This window comes from Prionailurus bengalensis, chromosome A3 (genome assembly GCF_016509475.1).
Source record: "Prionailurus bengalensis isolate Pbe53 chromosome A3, Fcat_Pben_1.1_paternal_pri, whole genome shotgun sequence".
Taxonomy (NCBI): domain Eukaryota; kingdom Metazoa; phylum Chordata; class Mammalia; order Carnivora; family Felidae; genus Prionailurus; species Prionailurus bengalensis.
In genome coordinates, this window is record NC_057354.1 from 24,160,550 (window position 1) to 24,176,145 (window position 15,596).

At 39.6% G+C, this 15,596-nt stretch overlaps 1 protein-coding gene across 2 annotated transcripts in view; it reads left to right on the forward strand.

Moving 5' to 3' along the window:
• The window catches only part of LOC122497533 (transient receptor potential cation channel subfamily C member 4 associated protein), a 71,443-nt gene that overhangs the window by 35,380 nt on the left and 20,467 nt on the right, over positions 1 to 15,596 (forward strand). For both annotated transcript variants that reach the window (XM_043604685.1, XM_043604686.1), the window contains exon 8: positions 7,492 to 7,677. In XM_043604685.1, coding sequence (XP_043460620.1) covers positions 7,492 to 7,677 — 186 coding nt within the window. The remainder of the gene's footprint in view (positions 1 to 7,491; positions 7,678 to 15,596) is intronic.

A 15,596-nucleotide genomic window follows, 5' to 3' on the forward strand; every position in this document is an offset into this window, starting at 1 on the left:
TGATTTCCCCACCTGTTGCTTTTTGTTAGCAAGAGAACTTTTTTCTGTTTCTATCCTGGTCTAAGCAGATTTGGAGAAATTGGGCATATATCTGTTTTGGTTATAAGAGTATAGATGATCCATATTTGAACTAAATTATTTATGTGTCTTAAAAGCTAGTTCTTGAACACTAACAGACTGAAAAATCAATCTGCCTTAGTGTTAACCGAATAACCAATTAAAAAGCAGTAGTAGAGAGGGCGCCTGGGTGGCTCAGTCGGTTACGTGTCCGACTTCAGCTCAGGTCATGATCTCATGGTTTGTGGGTTCGAGTCCCACATCGGGCTCTGTGCTGACAGCTCAGAGCCTGGAGCCTGCTTCAGATTCTGTGTCTCCCTCTCTCTCTGCCCTTCCCGCACTCACACTCTGTCTCTCTCTCTCTAAAAAATAAATAAACATTAAAAAAAAAAAAAAAAGTAGTAGAAAGCCATGATCATCCCACAGTAGCCCTGAGGATGCTTTGAAAACAGTACTTTGTTTCTGAAGTCCAGTTGACTGGATGTGTGGGTTCCCAGGCCTAGCTCTGCAGAATTGCTAAGTGCTACATAGCAATCTCCCTTCTAAGTACTAAATATGAGTCCTTCATTAACTCTGTTAGCATTCTAGTTTTAGTTATGAACACCACATAGTCATGACTGTATTTCTAGGTTGTTAGGGAATATAATTATACGTGTTTTAGTCATAATAAAAACAGAAGTATATGAACCCTATGGACCCCAGGTTGGTGTTTCCCCCTCTAGGCTTGTTTTTCTTCCTGAGTCCATAGATCCAAGGCCTACCCTGGTCTGTGTAGGCTTTTATTCCCCTCCCTTCTCCTTTCTTAGGACTTTTAAGGAGTACTCATTTTAGCAAATCATAAAATACTCATTCTTAAAAACATGAGTTCTATTATAACTAAATTATACCTTAAAGCTGATTTAAACACACATACATATATACTGACAAAAGTTCACATTTGTTAAACTCCTGCTGTGTAGCAAACATTGAGCTAACTGCATAACCGAACAGTGATTTTATTTACTTCTCCAAGCAGCCCCATTCATTGCACAGCTTAGGAAACTGAGGGTCATAAAGGTTCTGTATTAGATACTTGTGTGTGCTGAGGCACTAAGTAACTTTCATCTTTTAGTTTTACATTTAAGGAATCTGTTCTACAGATCATTTTTATCCTGTTATTATCAGTTACCTTCACCCACCTGTCTATAAGCTACCTTAAGTGAAACCAGCACTGCCCATCATTCTTGGAGGACAAGGTATTTTAGTCAGTTGATTTTTTAATTAACTGAGAGTTAACCCCAAACCTAGTTTCCTTTATATGAGGCATTAAAAAAAGGAAGTCTTGGGGTACCTGGGCGGCTCAGTTGGTTAAGCGTCCGACTTCAGCTCAGGTCATGATCTCACAGTTCGTGGGTTTAAGCCCCACGTTGGGCTCTGTGCTGACAGCTCAGAGCCTGGAGCCTGTTTCAGGATCTGTGTCTCCCTCTCTCTCTCTCTCTCTCTCTGCCCCTCCCCTGTTCATGCTCTCTGTCTCAAGAATAAACATTAAAAAAAAATTTTTTTTTTTAAAGGAAATCTTTATAAAATGTCTAGGTTCACTTGTATACCTGTGTGGCTAACCCATGAGATACTCTACATGTGATGTCTGCTTGTAGCTTTTGGGTTGAAGCTTTATTAAAAGTTGTATTTTAGCACATGATGTTGTACAGGGTCCTTTCCCAGCTCTCTGACCATACAGTTCCTCTTTCCCTGCCTCCTGCCCCCATACACATTTTTCTCCAGTCACATGCCCTGGGAAGGCCAAGGTGAACATAATTAAATCACAAGTGCAATGAGAAAGATCTTAGTTCTCAATATTGTCATGCTTTAATTGAACTCCGGTACCGGATATTTTTAAATAAAGGTGTGTGTAACAGTCATCTCGGGCTGCCATAATAACATACCGTAGACTGGGTGGCTTAAACAACAGAAGTTCATTTTCTCACAGTCCTGGAGGCTAGAGGTTCGAGATCAAGGTGCCCTCAGCATTGGTTTCTGGTTTGCAGACGGCTGCCTTCTCACTGTGTCCTAACGTTGTCTTTCCTCTGTGTATGTACAAAGAGAGAAAGAGATCTCTGATGTCTCTTCCTCTTATATAAGGACATCTGTCCTATTGGATTAGGGCCCCACTCTCATGACCCCATTTAATTACCTCCCTAAAGGCCCGGTCTCCAAATACAGCTATATTATGGATTTGGGCTTCAACATACGAATTTGGAAGGGGACCCAATTCGGTCCATAACCGCATATAAAGCTGATGTGTTTTTGTTTTGTTTTTAATAAATTGTGGCTGTTTTCTTACCCAGCAAAATAGTGATTTATACTGTCTTTCTGGAGCTCAGATAATAAAAATGTTAGAGTCCTCTTTGGATTTCTCAGAACTACCAGTTGTTCTTCTATCCGTTCATGTGGGAACAGATGGTTTCATCTGGGGGAAAAAAATCAAGATTTTAGTCAGAGATGTAGATAAAGCCACAGGCCAGATAATTATCAATTTATAGGTCACACTGAGCTAACAAGGGCTGATTTCTGCCACACAGGAGCTAGGAGAGAATTCAGAATCCTCTCAGCTGGAAAGCAGGGCCTAAGCTGAGGAGAAAGGTTTGCGGGAATATTTCAGAATACTGATGTTTTAACAAATATGAGAGAAAAGGTCTGCTTTTGCAGAAATTCAGAAATTTTGTTTCCGTTGTCAACCAGTTTGACATTTTAACATTAACCAGTAGTGTGTGATAGCTGCTGGTAAAGCTGTGAGAATTACTAGCACACTGTGGTGCTGGGTGCCAGTTCCCGGAGATTGTATATCATTTGATGAGCATAATTAGGCCAATGATTTTTTTTTCAGGGTGAGAGCCCATAGCTTTTCATCATGTTTTCAAGAGATGAGTGACTCACAGAGGCTCTAGAATCTCCCAAGGTGGGGGCCGGAGTCTCAGAACTCTGAATGCTGGGCAGGTCACGTTCTAAGTGCTGCGTCTAAGTGCTTTGTGGAGAGTGTAGGGCAGGAAGGAACTGTCCTGTGAGGAACAGAGAAACTGCAGCCATTCACCCTCCAGAAAAGAGACTAAGAGAAAAATCCAGCTCTGGGAAGGTTTTCCTGTAGAATCCAAACTCTTTTATTTTTGGAAAAAGTAATATATGTCTAAGGTTTCTTAAATAATAAGAATAGCAGGTATATACAGTAGAAAGTTTGTTCCCCCTCCCCATAGCAACCTGTTTCATTTTCTCATATGACTCTGCAGAGAAATTCTGTACCTGCCCAGTCAGGGGGATGGAGGGGGAAAGAGATTGGCTGTTCCCTGTCTGTACAGGTGGTAGTATAAAACAGCCTCCATTCTGCTCCTTGGTTTTTTTTTGCTTAACTTTATCTTGCAAAGCATTCGATTCCAGTACATACAGAATTATGTGATTCCTTTTTATAGCTACATGGTATTCTAATATATGGGCATACCACAATTTATTTAACTAGTCCCCTATTGGTGGAAATTTGGTTTATTTTTAAACCTTTGTTCCTACAAATAACAGCCTTGTGTATGGAGTATGATGTGCTGGATATTTGCCTTTTAAACTTTGATAGATATTGACAAGTTAACCCTCTAAAGAAATTATGGTACATCTTTTCTGCCCATCCCCCCTGTACATGCTTCCCATTGCAGGGCCTTTTTAAACTTCTTGATGTCTGCCAAGCCAATAAGTAAAAAATGGTATCTCAAAGCAAAAAAGCTACCTCCATGTATTTTTTTTTTTTTTAAGGTGAGTGTCACATAACCAAATAAACCATTTAAAATGAACAATTCAGTAGCATTTAGTGCATTTACAGTTTGTGCAACCACACTTCCATCTATTTTCAAAACATTTTCATCACCCCAAAGTGAAACTGTGTACATGTTAAGCAGCTGTTCCCATTCTTCCCAAGCCTGGCAACTACCTGCTTTCTTATACCTATGCTAGATATTTTTTAAATGGAATCATATAATACGTTAACTTTTTGTATCCTGCTTTTTTCACTTAGCATGATGACTTTGAGGTTCATCCATTCTGTAGCATATCAGTGTTTCATCTTTTTTTTTATGGCTGAATAATATTTGTATATACCACAGTTCATTCATCTCTTGATGGACATTTGGATTGTTTTCCCCTTTTTGCTGCTGTGAAATGTCATGAGGATGTGTTTGTACATATTTATGTGAGCGCCTCTTTTCAGTTGTTTTGGGTCTATACTTAGGTGTGGAGTGGCTGGGTCATATGGTAATTCTGTGTTCAACTTTTTTTTTAAAAATTTTTTTTTTCAACGTTTATTTATTTTTGGGACAGAGAGAGACAGAGCATGAACGGGGGAGGGGCAGAGAGAGAGGGAGACACAGAATCGGAAACAGGCTCCAGGCTCTGAGCCATCAGCCCAGAGCCTGACGCGGGGCTCGAACTCCTGGACCGCGAGATCGTGACCTGGCTGAAGTCGGACGCTTAACCGACTGCGCCACCCAGGCGCCCCTGTGTTCAACTTTTTAAAGAAAAGTTAATTTTAATATAATTACAGCTTTAAAAAAACATTTTTTTTTTTAATGTTTATTTTTGAGAGAGAGAGAGACACCAAGCATGAGTAGGGGAGGGCAGAGAGAAAGGGAGACACAGAATCTGAAATAGGCTCCAGGCTCCGAGCTGTCAGCACAGAGCCTGACGCAGGGCCCAAACTCACAAGCCATGAAATCATGACCTGAGCCGAAGTTGGATGCTTAACCGACTGAGCCACCCAGGCGCCCTTGCTTTTTTTTTTTTTAAATGAGTTCGGACATTATAGTCACTAATTTATAGAGGATGGAAAGGGGGCTAAGAGTATTTGCTGAGCTCTGTGCTAGAACTTAATTTAATATGCATTTGTACAATCCTAGCTGTACTTTGTTGTAACTTATTTTAGTTTTGAAGAATTTTCTTTAATACTGTGTTCTTTTGAATTTTATGTTAAAATTTTTCATTTAGGGGCACCTGGGTTCCTCAGTTGGTTAAACATCTGACTCTTGGTTTTGACTCAGATCATGATCTCATGGTTTTTGGTATCGAGTCCCTTGTTGGGTTCTGCACTCTTAGTTCGGAGCCCAGTTGGGATTTGCTATCCCTCTCTTTCTGCCCCTCCCCCCTGAAAATAAATAAATAGACATTTTAAAATTATTTAAAAATTTTTTTCATTTAGATTCTTCACACAGAGACATGTATATGACACATATAACATTATAATGATACCTATTTACCCATCAGCTCGATTCAGCAGTTGTCAACTGATGGCCTCTCTTTATACCCATTCGCTCCTCTCTTATTTTGAACTTTTTTCTAAAGTTTATTTATTTTTGAGAGAGACAGAGGTAAGTGGGAGAGGGGCAAAGCAGGTTTCAGGCTCTGTGCTGTCAGCACAGAACCCAACGTGGTGTCAGACCCCTGAACCATGAGATCACGACCTGAGCCAAAGTTGGATGCTTAACTGACAGAACCCCCAGGAGCCCCCCTACCTTATTTTGAATTATTTTGAAGCAAATCCTAGATACAATAAAATTCAACTTGCATATATTGCAGTATTTCCACAATTTTAAAAATAACTCCAATATCATACCCCCAAATTAATAATATTATCTTGGTATTATGAAATACCTACTTTTTTTCAATTAGATGATACCTTCACACGGTTCTAAAGAATCTACAGGCTCAAAAAGGTGTTCATCGAAAAACTACCCCCTCACACTCGTGTTTCTGGTCACCTAATTCTCTTTGCCTTTGGCAACCATTGGTGTTTTCTGTCCTTCCAGGAAGATTTAATTAATACATGTATAAGCAAATACGTAGAGATGTTAGTCCTTATTTTTAAAGAAGGTTAAATGATAAATTGAAGATCTACAACCTGGATTTCCCTGCCTCCAAAGTGTATTATGTTCTCTGATGCTGATCACAATTTCCATCTTATTATTGTGAGCAAAATGGGATTAGTGGAAATAGGAGTTGGGTGATTATTCCATTTCTTTCTTTACCTAAAAAACAAAACAAAAAAAACTTCTTTCTTACTGCTAGTACATGTTTGTTACAGGAAAATGAAACTAGAAAGAAGTAGGGTTTTTGTTTGTTTTTTTTTTTAAGTTTATTTTGAGTGAGAGAGAGAGAGCAGGGAAGGGGCAGAGAAAGAGGGAGGGAGAGAATCCCAAGCAGGGCTTGGATGCAGGGCTCGATCCCTTGAAATCAGGACCTGAGCCAAAATCAGAGGAGTCTGGACACTTAACTGACTGAGCCATCCAGGCACCCCTAGAGAGAAGTGGTTTTAGAAGAAGCATTTAAATGGGAACACCTGGGTGGCTTAGTTGAGCATAAAAATAAAACTCTTGATTTCAGCTCAGGTCGTGATCCCAGGGTCATGGGATTGAGCTCTGTATTGGGCTCCACGCTGAGTGTGAAACCTGCTTAAGATCCTCTCCCTCTCTCCTGTTCTCTCTCCTGCCTCCTCCCCTTACCTCTGCCTCTCTCCTCCTCTCTCTCTGTCTCAAAAAAAAAAAAAAAGCATTTATATCCTTTCCTACTCAGGAATGGCCACAGTAAATACCTTGTTGTATAGGGGCACCTTGGTGGCTCAGTCGGTTGAGCATCCGACCTCAGCTCAGATCATGATCTCGCAGTTCATGATTTCGAGCCCTGCATCGGGCTCTGTGCTGACAGCTCAGAGCCTGGAGCCTGCTTCGGATTTTGTGTCTCCCTTTCTCTCTGCCCCCTTCCCTCTCATGCTCTGTCTCTCAAAAATGAATAAACGTTAAAAAACAAACAAACAAAAAAAAACCTTGCTGTATAGCCTTCATTCTTTATGTGTATATTATGTGCATATTTTAAAGAAGCAAATTTTTAAAGAAAATGGGCTTAAGCCAATACTGTGTAATAATTTTTTTCTCTAACAAGTTTAATTATCTTTACTGAGTCACCGTATAAAGATATATGTGTCATTGTTCTTAGTGTCTATTGTATTCTATTGTATTGGATATAGTTTTAATCAATATGCTGTTGATGACCATGTAGTTGTCTTTATTATTTTGCTATTGTAGAAACCACATCAGTGAATATCTTTGTACATATAATTGGTTATTTCCTTATGGGAAGTTCCCAGAAATGAAGCTCCTGGCTCAAAGACACACAGATTTAAGACACTAAAGTTATTCCAATTTATATTCCCACTAGTAGATACAAGAGCCTGTTTCTCTATACCTGCTACATTTGAACTTGTTTCTGTAATTTACTATTTTATTTTGGCTTGGCATTTCATTTTAAAGGGAAGCTCTCTGACTAGCTACTGTCAGATTAAAAATCATTCCCACCACAGGTAGGGGACAGGCTCCTTGTTGAGGGCTTTGGAGCTGGTTGGTCTCTGTTTTGAAAATTCCCTCTCCTTGGCAGCGGCCCTTCTCAGCATCCCTGGCTTTGTTGAGCGGCTTTGCAAGCTTGCGACTCGAAAGGTGTCAGAGTCAACGGGCACAGCTAGCTTCCTTCAGGAGTTGGAGGAGTGGTACACATGGCTAGACAATGCTTTGGTGCTGGATGCCCTGATGCGAGTGGCTAATGAGGAGTCTGAGCACAATCAAGGTACTTCTGGGCTGGGGGCTGGCGGCGGGGGGTGGGGGGTGGGGGTGGGGGGGTGGCAGTGGCAGGGAGGGTCTTCTATGATGTGGGGAGCTTTCCCTTAGGCTTCTGAAGCCATTCTTGACCTCTTTTCTGAGGAGCATTAATTGAAATTTGCTCAGTAGAGTTTTCCTCAGGGAAGTCCTAGATCAGAACTGTTAAGACACTTTTGAAAGCTAGTGACAGAAACCTCTTTAAACTCCCTCAGTGTAGACCTGATTGCAGGGAGAAGGGACTATCTGGATCCAATAACCAAAGCATTCTTAGGAACTCAAAGAGTCCTTTCCATGTCTCTTCTTCATTCTCCATGGTTCTTTAGTGTTCTCTCTGTTCCGATGAGTAGACTCCTAGTTTCAGCAGTAGCTTCCTGGTGAAGAACTCTGGCCTATCTTGGGTCATATGCTTAACGGTGAAGCGTTTGACTCTGGCCAGCAAGATGGGGTCAGATTGTACAAACCCAGGAATTCTCACTGTAATCATGCAGGTAAAAGTGAAAGGAGGAGTTCTAGTTCCAGGATGGCAGTGTACGGAGCTCTGTGGACCTGCTCCCCATTGCAACTGTAAACAAAACCTATAAAAAACAACAAAAGCCATCCATGTATATGTGGAAGTTGTTCTGAGAGCATACAGCAAATGAGGAAACATTTCTTCAAGGAAATCTGCTAAAACTCAGAACAGTGAGTGTCTTTGACATTTGAACTTTTGCTTGTTGGGAATTCCACTCTGGGCTGGCGTGGCCAAAAAGACACAACCCTCAACAGAGGACACAATTCCCAAACAAGGAATATGGTATCTCACCGTTGAAGGGGAGGAGGGCAGACCACCAGCTTTTCTCATTCCCTCCAACTCCAAGTTGAAGAGGCTAAATTCTTGATGAGTGTACCCTTACAGGTCGGAGGCTCCCTGCCCCAAAACTACTGAGATATAATTGATTTATAATACTACGTATATAGCATGTTGATTTGATGCATTTATGTATTGCAAAATGATACCATCATAGCATTAACTAACACCTCATCACACACTTATTTCTTTTTTGTGGTGAAAACTTTTCAGATCTCCTTTATTAATGTCATTCAAATATTATTAGCTATAATCCCCATGCAGTATGTTGGATCCCAGAACTTATTAATCTTATAACTGGAAGTTTGTACCTTTTGACCACTATCTTCCTAATTCTCCCAACCTCAGGTAACCAGCATTCTATTTCTCTGAGTTTGACTTTTTTTAGATTCCACATAGAAGTGATATTATATAGTATTTTTCTCTTTCTGACTTCATTTAATTCACTTATTGCACATAATGCCAGGGGCTCCTTTCTTCTGACTACCTTTGTACTACACTCAGTACAGAAGCTGTGCCCTAGGCCTGGCAAGCAAGAATTCTGTGACCCTGCTGTCCTTGCCCCAACTCAGGTGTAGGACAGAGCTTCCGTGTAGGGAGAGGCAAGCCAAAAAGACTTAAAAGTCGGCTGACCCTGCTCAGAGTAGCGGCACCAAGATTTTGCCAGGACGAGAGGTAATGCATAAGAGCAGAAGGTAGGGAAGTTCAGACCTAAGGGTGTTCTGGAAAACAATGTCGATTTTGGTGGTAAGCAAATAAAAGGAGGATGTTAGCTCTTAAGTGAGAACAAGAAGCTAAACCATAGGGGCTCCTGGGTAGCTCAGTCTGTTAAGTGTCCGACTCATTGATTTTGTCTCAGGACTTGATCTCAGGGTTCGTTTGTGCTTGGGGGTCTCTCTCTCTCTCTCTCTCTCTCTCTCTCTCTGCCCCTCTCTCACTTGAGGGCGCACCCCCCCTCTTTCTCTCTCTTCAAAAATAAACATTAAAAAAAAAAGTTAAACCATAGGCTGGGTAGTTTACCAGTAAGAACCAGGAAAACAGCTAAGCAGAGCTCTTCTGAGGTCAAAACCAACCTCAGTCTCAGAAACTACGTTGGCCCGGTTTTAATTGGATTAGATTTTGGAGCACTTTATTACGCCCCAAGGCATTGTCAAAAACAGTGGAGCATTCAGCCAGCAATCAGTGGAGTCTGACAGCTGGGTTTCATACCAGATGAGGCAGAAATCGTCATCCAGGGAGACTGTAAACACCCCCACAACTTCACTCCTCTGAAGCAAAACACCAAGGACCTCGCTAGTCTGTGGAGAAATAGACTTTGCTGAAATAGTCTAGGGAGGTCACTGAACAAATGAACAAGAAAATAACAAGCCCCAAAAGGGAAGAAGGGGAGCCAGTATCCACAGTTGCTGTATTATTTACCTAAAATGTCAGTTTAAGGAACGCCTGGGTGGCTCAGTCGGTTAAGCGTCCGACTTCGGCTCAGGTCATGAACTCACAGTCCGTGAGTTCGAGCCCCGCGTCAGGCTTTGTGCTGACAGCTCAGAGCCTGGAGCCTGCTTCAGATTGTGTCTCCCTCTCTCTCTGACCCTCCCCCGTTCATGCTCTGTCTCTCTCTGTCTCAAAAATAAACATTAAAAAAAATTTTTTTAATGTCAGTTTAATAAAATGTATGAGATATGCAGAGCAAGTATGGCCCATATACAGGAGAGAGCAGGCAACAGAAATTGCCTGTGAGAGAGCCCAGATATTTGATTTAATGGAGACCTGTCATAAGGAGGTCAAAGAGCTAAAGGATGCTGTGCCTAAAGAAGTAGAAGGAATTAAAGAAGCTATGACGACAGTATGTCATCAAATAGAGGGTATCCGTAAAGAGGAGATAGAAAAAGGAGCCAAACGGAAGTTCTGCGGTTTAAAATTATAAATAACTGGAAGGAAGAATTCACTGAAAGGAGCAAGAAGAATATTCAAAGAAATAGTGGCTGAAAACTTCACAGATTTGAAAAGCATTAATATATACATCTGAAAGGCTCAAAGAACTGCAAGTAGCATAAATTCAAAGAGATTCACACCCACACGCATCATAAGAGAAATGCTAAAAGACAAAGAGAAAATCTTGAAAGTTGAAAGAGAAAAACAAACCCTCATGTTCAAAAATATTTCTTTAAGATTGATAGCTGACTTCTCGGAAATAATAGAGGTCATAAGGCAGTGGGATGATCTAAGGGCTGAAAGGAAAAAAGTCAGCAGCAAAACTTTCTTTCAGAAACAGAGGTGAAATAAAGACCTTGCTAGATGAACAAATACTTAGAGAATTCATTACTAAAAGATCTGCCTTATGAGAAATACCAAAGGAAGTTCTTCAGGCGGAAAGCAGGTGACCTCAGGCAGTAATGTGAATCTATGCAAAACAACAAAGAGCCGTAGTAAAGGTAATTAGAGAATCATAAAAGACAGTATAAATGCATATTTCTTCTCCTTTTCTTAATTAATTTAAAAACAGTTGTGTAAATAAAACCATATGTTTATAATTATATTGTTGAATCTGTAACATACAGAAGTGTGACATATTTGACAGTAACAGCACAAAGAAACTTTGTGGGAACTTGGATGGGACCAAAGTTGTATTGCAGTGAGGAAATTATACCAGATAGTAACTTGAATCAACAGGAATCAATGAAGACAACCAAAGTGGTAAATAAGAGGATCCGTATAACAAACTCTATTAATATTTACTTGCTCTCCTTTCTTTCCTCAGCTTCTTTAAGAACATGAAATTATATAAACTAATAATTACAACAGTGTATTGTGTAACAGTGTGTGCAGTGTGTTGTACAATATATTGTTGGTTAGTGTACATAGATGTAGTATGCATAAAACTAATAGCACAAAAAGAGGAGGGGGAATAGAGCTATGTAGGAGCTCTGGAATTAGTATAAATCTGAAAAGATTCTGTCAGGTTAAGATGTATATGGCAAACCCGATAGCAACTGCAAAGAAAGTAACTTTAAAAATAGAGAAAATCATTAAGGGAATTATGATGTTATACCAGAAAGTGTTCACTTACTACAAAAGAAAGTATTATAGGAGAAATAAAGGAATTAAAAAACACATAAGCTATGTAGAAAACAAAAAGTAAAAAGGCAGAAGTAATCCCAACTGTGTCATTAATAACCTTAAATATGAATAGATTAAAACAGTTTATCCAAAAAATAGTCATAGTGGAGTTTTTAGAAAAGATCCAATTGTATGCAGCCTACAGGAGGTATACTTTCTATTCAAAGGTAGAAATAGGTTAAAAGTAAAGGATAGAAAAAGATGCATACTTCAGAGAGCAACCATAAGAAAGCTGGACTGGCTATAGTAGAAGAGACTTGAAAACAAAAAATGTTATCAGAGATAAAAGAAAAAAAAAGGACATTTTATAATAAGAGGGTGAATCTATTAAGATAGAACAGTTATAAACATATCTAACAACAGAGCCAAAAAAATAATAAATGAAACAAAAACTAATAGATTTGAAGAGAGAAATAAGCAGCAGTAATAGTTGGAGACTTGAATACCCCACTTTCAATAATGGAGAAAACAACTAGAAGATCAAGAAGGAAATAGAAGACTTGAACAACACTCTAAACCAACTAGACTTGGGGCAGCTGGGTGGCTCAGCTGGTTGAATGACTCTCTATCTCAGGGTTATGAGTTCAAGCCCCATGTTGGGCTCCACACTGAGCATGGCGCCAACTTAAAAAACAAACGGGGGGCGCCTGGGTGGCGCAGTCGGTTAAGCGTCCGACTTCAGCCAGGTCACGATCTCGCGGTCCGTGAGTTCGAGCCCCGCGTCAGGCTCTGGGCTGATGGCTCAGAGCCTGGAGCCTGTTTCCGATTCTGTGTCTCCCTCTCTCTCTGCCCCTCCCCCGTTCATGCTCTGTCTCTCTCTGTCCCAAAATAAATAAAAAACGTTGAAAAAAAAAAAAAAAAAAAACAGGGTACGTGGGTGGCTCAGTTGGTTAAGCATCCAACTTCAGCTCAGGTCATGATCTCGTGGTTTGTGAGTTTGAGCCCTGCATCAGGCTCTGTGCTGACAGCTCAGACAGAGCCTGGAGCTTGCTTTGGATTCTATGTCTCCCTCTCTCTCTGCCCCTCCCCTGCTCGTGCACTTGCTCGCTCTCAAAAATAATAAACGTTAAAAAAAAATTTTTTTTAAACAAACTAAACTTACTAGATATATATAGAACACCACCAAACAACTGCAGGATATACGTTCTTCTCACATGCACATGGAACATTCTCCAGGATAGACCATATGCTAGGTTACCTAAAAAGCCTCAGTAAAGTTGAAAGGATTAAGATTGTACAAACCATGTATTTCAGTCACAGAGAAGTAGTATTAGAAATCAGATATTAGAAACATGGAGATTAAGTGATATAATTCTAAATAACCAATGGTTCAGAGACAGAATCACAAAGAAAATTAAAAGATATTTTGAGGGACACCCAAGTGGCTCAGTCAGTTAAGCATCCGACTTCAGCTCAGGTCACGATCTCACAGTTCGTGGGTTTGAGCCCCGTGTTGGGCTCTGTGCTGACAGCTCAGAACCTGGAGCTTCAAATTCTGTGTTTCTCTTTCTCTCTCTCTGCCACTTCCCTGCTCGCTCTCTCGCTCTCTCTCAAAACATTAAAAAAAAAAAATTCAAAGATATTTTGAGACGAATGAAAATGACACAGCATACTGACCTTAAGGAATGCAGCTAAAGCATGCTAAGGGAGAAATGTGTAGCTATAAATCCCTACATTAAAAAAACAAACAAACAAAAACTCAAATTCCCCAATCGGTAACCTAATTTTTCTCCTTAAGTCATTGAAAAAGGAACAGGCAAGCTATTTTCTCAAAGCAAGCAGATGGAAAGAAATAATAGGATTGGAATAGAAATTAATGAAATAGAGAATTGAAAAATAATAGAGAAAATCTACAAAACCAGAAGTTGGTTCTTTGAAAAGGTTAACAAAATTAACAAACTTAGCTTCACTGATCAAGGAAAAAAAAAAAAGACAATATTCAAACTACTAAAACCAGGAATGAAAGAGGGTACATGACAACATGTACAAAGATAAAAATGACTCTAAGGAAATACTGTACACAACGGTATGCCAACAGATTAGACAGCCTAGATGAAATGGACAGATGATAAGAGAGACAAAAACTCCTGTAGCTGACTCGAGAAATAGAAAATCTGAACAGACCTGTGAAAGTAAAGGGATCGAATTAATAACAGAAAAACTACACACACACACACACACACACACACACACACACACACACACGCTGCAAAGAAGCCCTGGCCTCTTAAATAAGAAGCCATTTAAATAAGAATTAACACCAGTATGTCACAGACTTCCACTAAATAGAGGAGGAAGAAACACTTCCTAACATATGAGTCATAATTAACCTGATACCCAAACCAAAGACACTATAAGGAAATTACAGACCAGTATCTCTCATGAATATAAATGTAAAAATCCTCAAGAAAATACTAGCAAACCAAATTTAGCAACATACAAGAATTATACACCTGACCAAGTAAGTATATACGTGACTAGGTAGGATTAATGCGTAGTTGATTCAGTATATGAAAATCAATTGATGTATACACTGTATCAGTAGAAGAAAGAACAAAAATACGATCATTTCAGTAGATGCAGAAAAGCATCAGACAAAATCCAATACCCCTTCATGATAAAAACACTCAAACTGGGAAGAGGAAGGAGCAGTCCCAACCAATTAAAGGGCATCTTAAACCCCCAGCCAGCATACTTCATGCCCACAGACTGAAAGCTGCTCCCCCACTAAGATCAGGCACAAGACAAGGGCCCCTGCCTTTGCTGCTTCAACTCAACATTGCTTTGGGGGTTCTAGGTGGAAAGAGAAATAGAAGGCATTCAGATTAGGAGGAAGTTAAGCTGTCTCTCTTCACAGATTTTATATATAGAAAAACCAAGGAATCCAGTAAAAACAAAAACCCACTAAACTAATAAGTGGGTTCAACAGTGTTTCAGATTATAAGGTCAATATACAAAATTCAATTGTTTCTATACAGTAGCAATGACCAAACCAAAATTAAGAAATTTCATTTATAAGAGCATCAAAAAGAGTGCAATACTTAGGGATAAACTTAACAAAGAAATGCAAAACTCCTACTCTGAAAATTATAAAACATTTTTATTATTATGAAAGAGGACCTAAATATAAAGCTATCTCGTGTTCATGGACCAGAAGACTCAGTATGATTAAGGTAGCAGTACTCCACGTGTCGAGCTCTGTGTCTGTCAAAATCTCAACTGGCTTCTTTGCAGAAATGGATTAGCTACAAACCATGTATCTAATGAGGGACTTGAATCTAGAATTTGTAAAGAACTCATACAGGTCAGTGATAAAAAGACAACACATTTTGAAATGTGGGCTAAGGATTTGAATACCCATTTCTCCAAAGCAGAGATACAGATAGCCAATAAACACATGAAAAGATATTTAACATCATTACCATCAGGGAAATGCAAATCCAAACCACAATTAGATACTACTTCATACCTGTTAGGATGTTTATCATCAAAAAGACATGATAGCAAGTGTTGGCAAGGATGTGGAGAAATCAGAACCCTCATTCTCTGTTGGTGAGTATATAAAATGGTGCAGTCACTTTGGAAAACAGTCTGGCACTTTTCACAGTTCCTCAAAAGGCTAAACAGGGTTAGCATATGACCCAGAAATTCTAGTCCTACTTATACATCCAGGGGAAATGAAAACATGTTTATGTAAAAACTTACATGTGAATATTTACAGCTGCAGATTTATAATAGCCAAAATATGGAAATAACCCAAATGTCCATCAGCTGGTAAGTGGATAACAGAATGTGGTATATTCATATAACAGAATATTATTCGGCAGTGTAAAAAATGAAATACTGATATATGCTACAACCTGAATGAATCTTGAAAACATTGTGCAGAGTAGAAGAAGCCAGGCACAAAAGGTCACATATTTTAT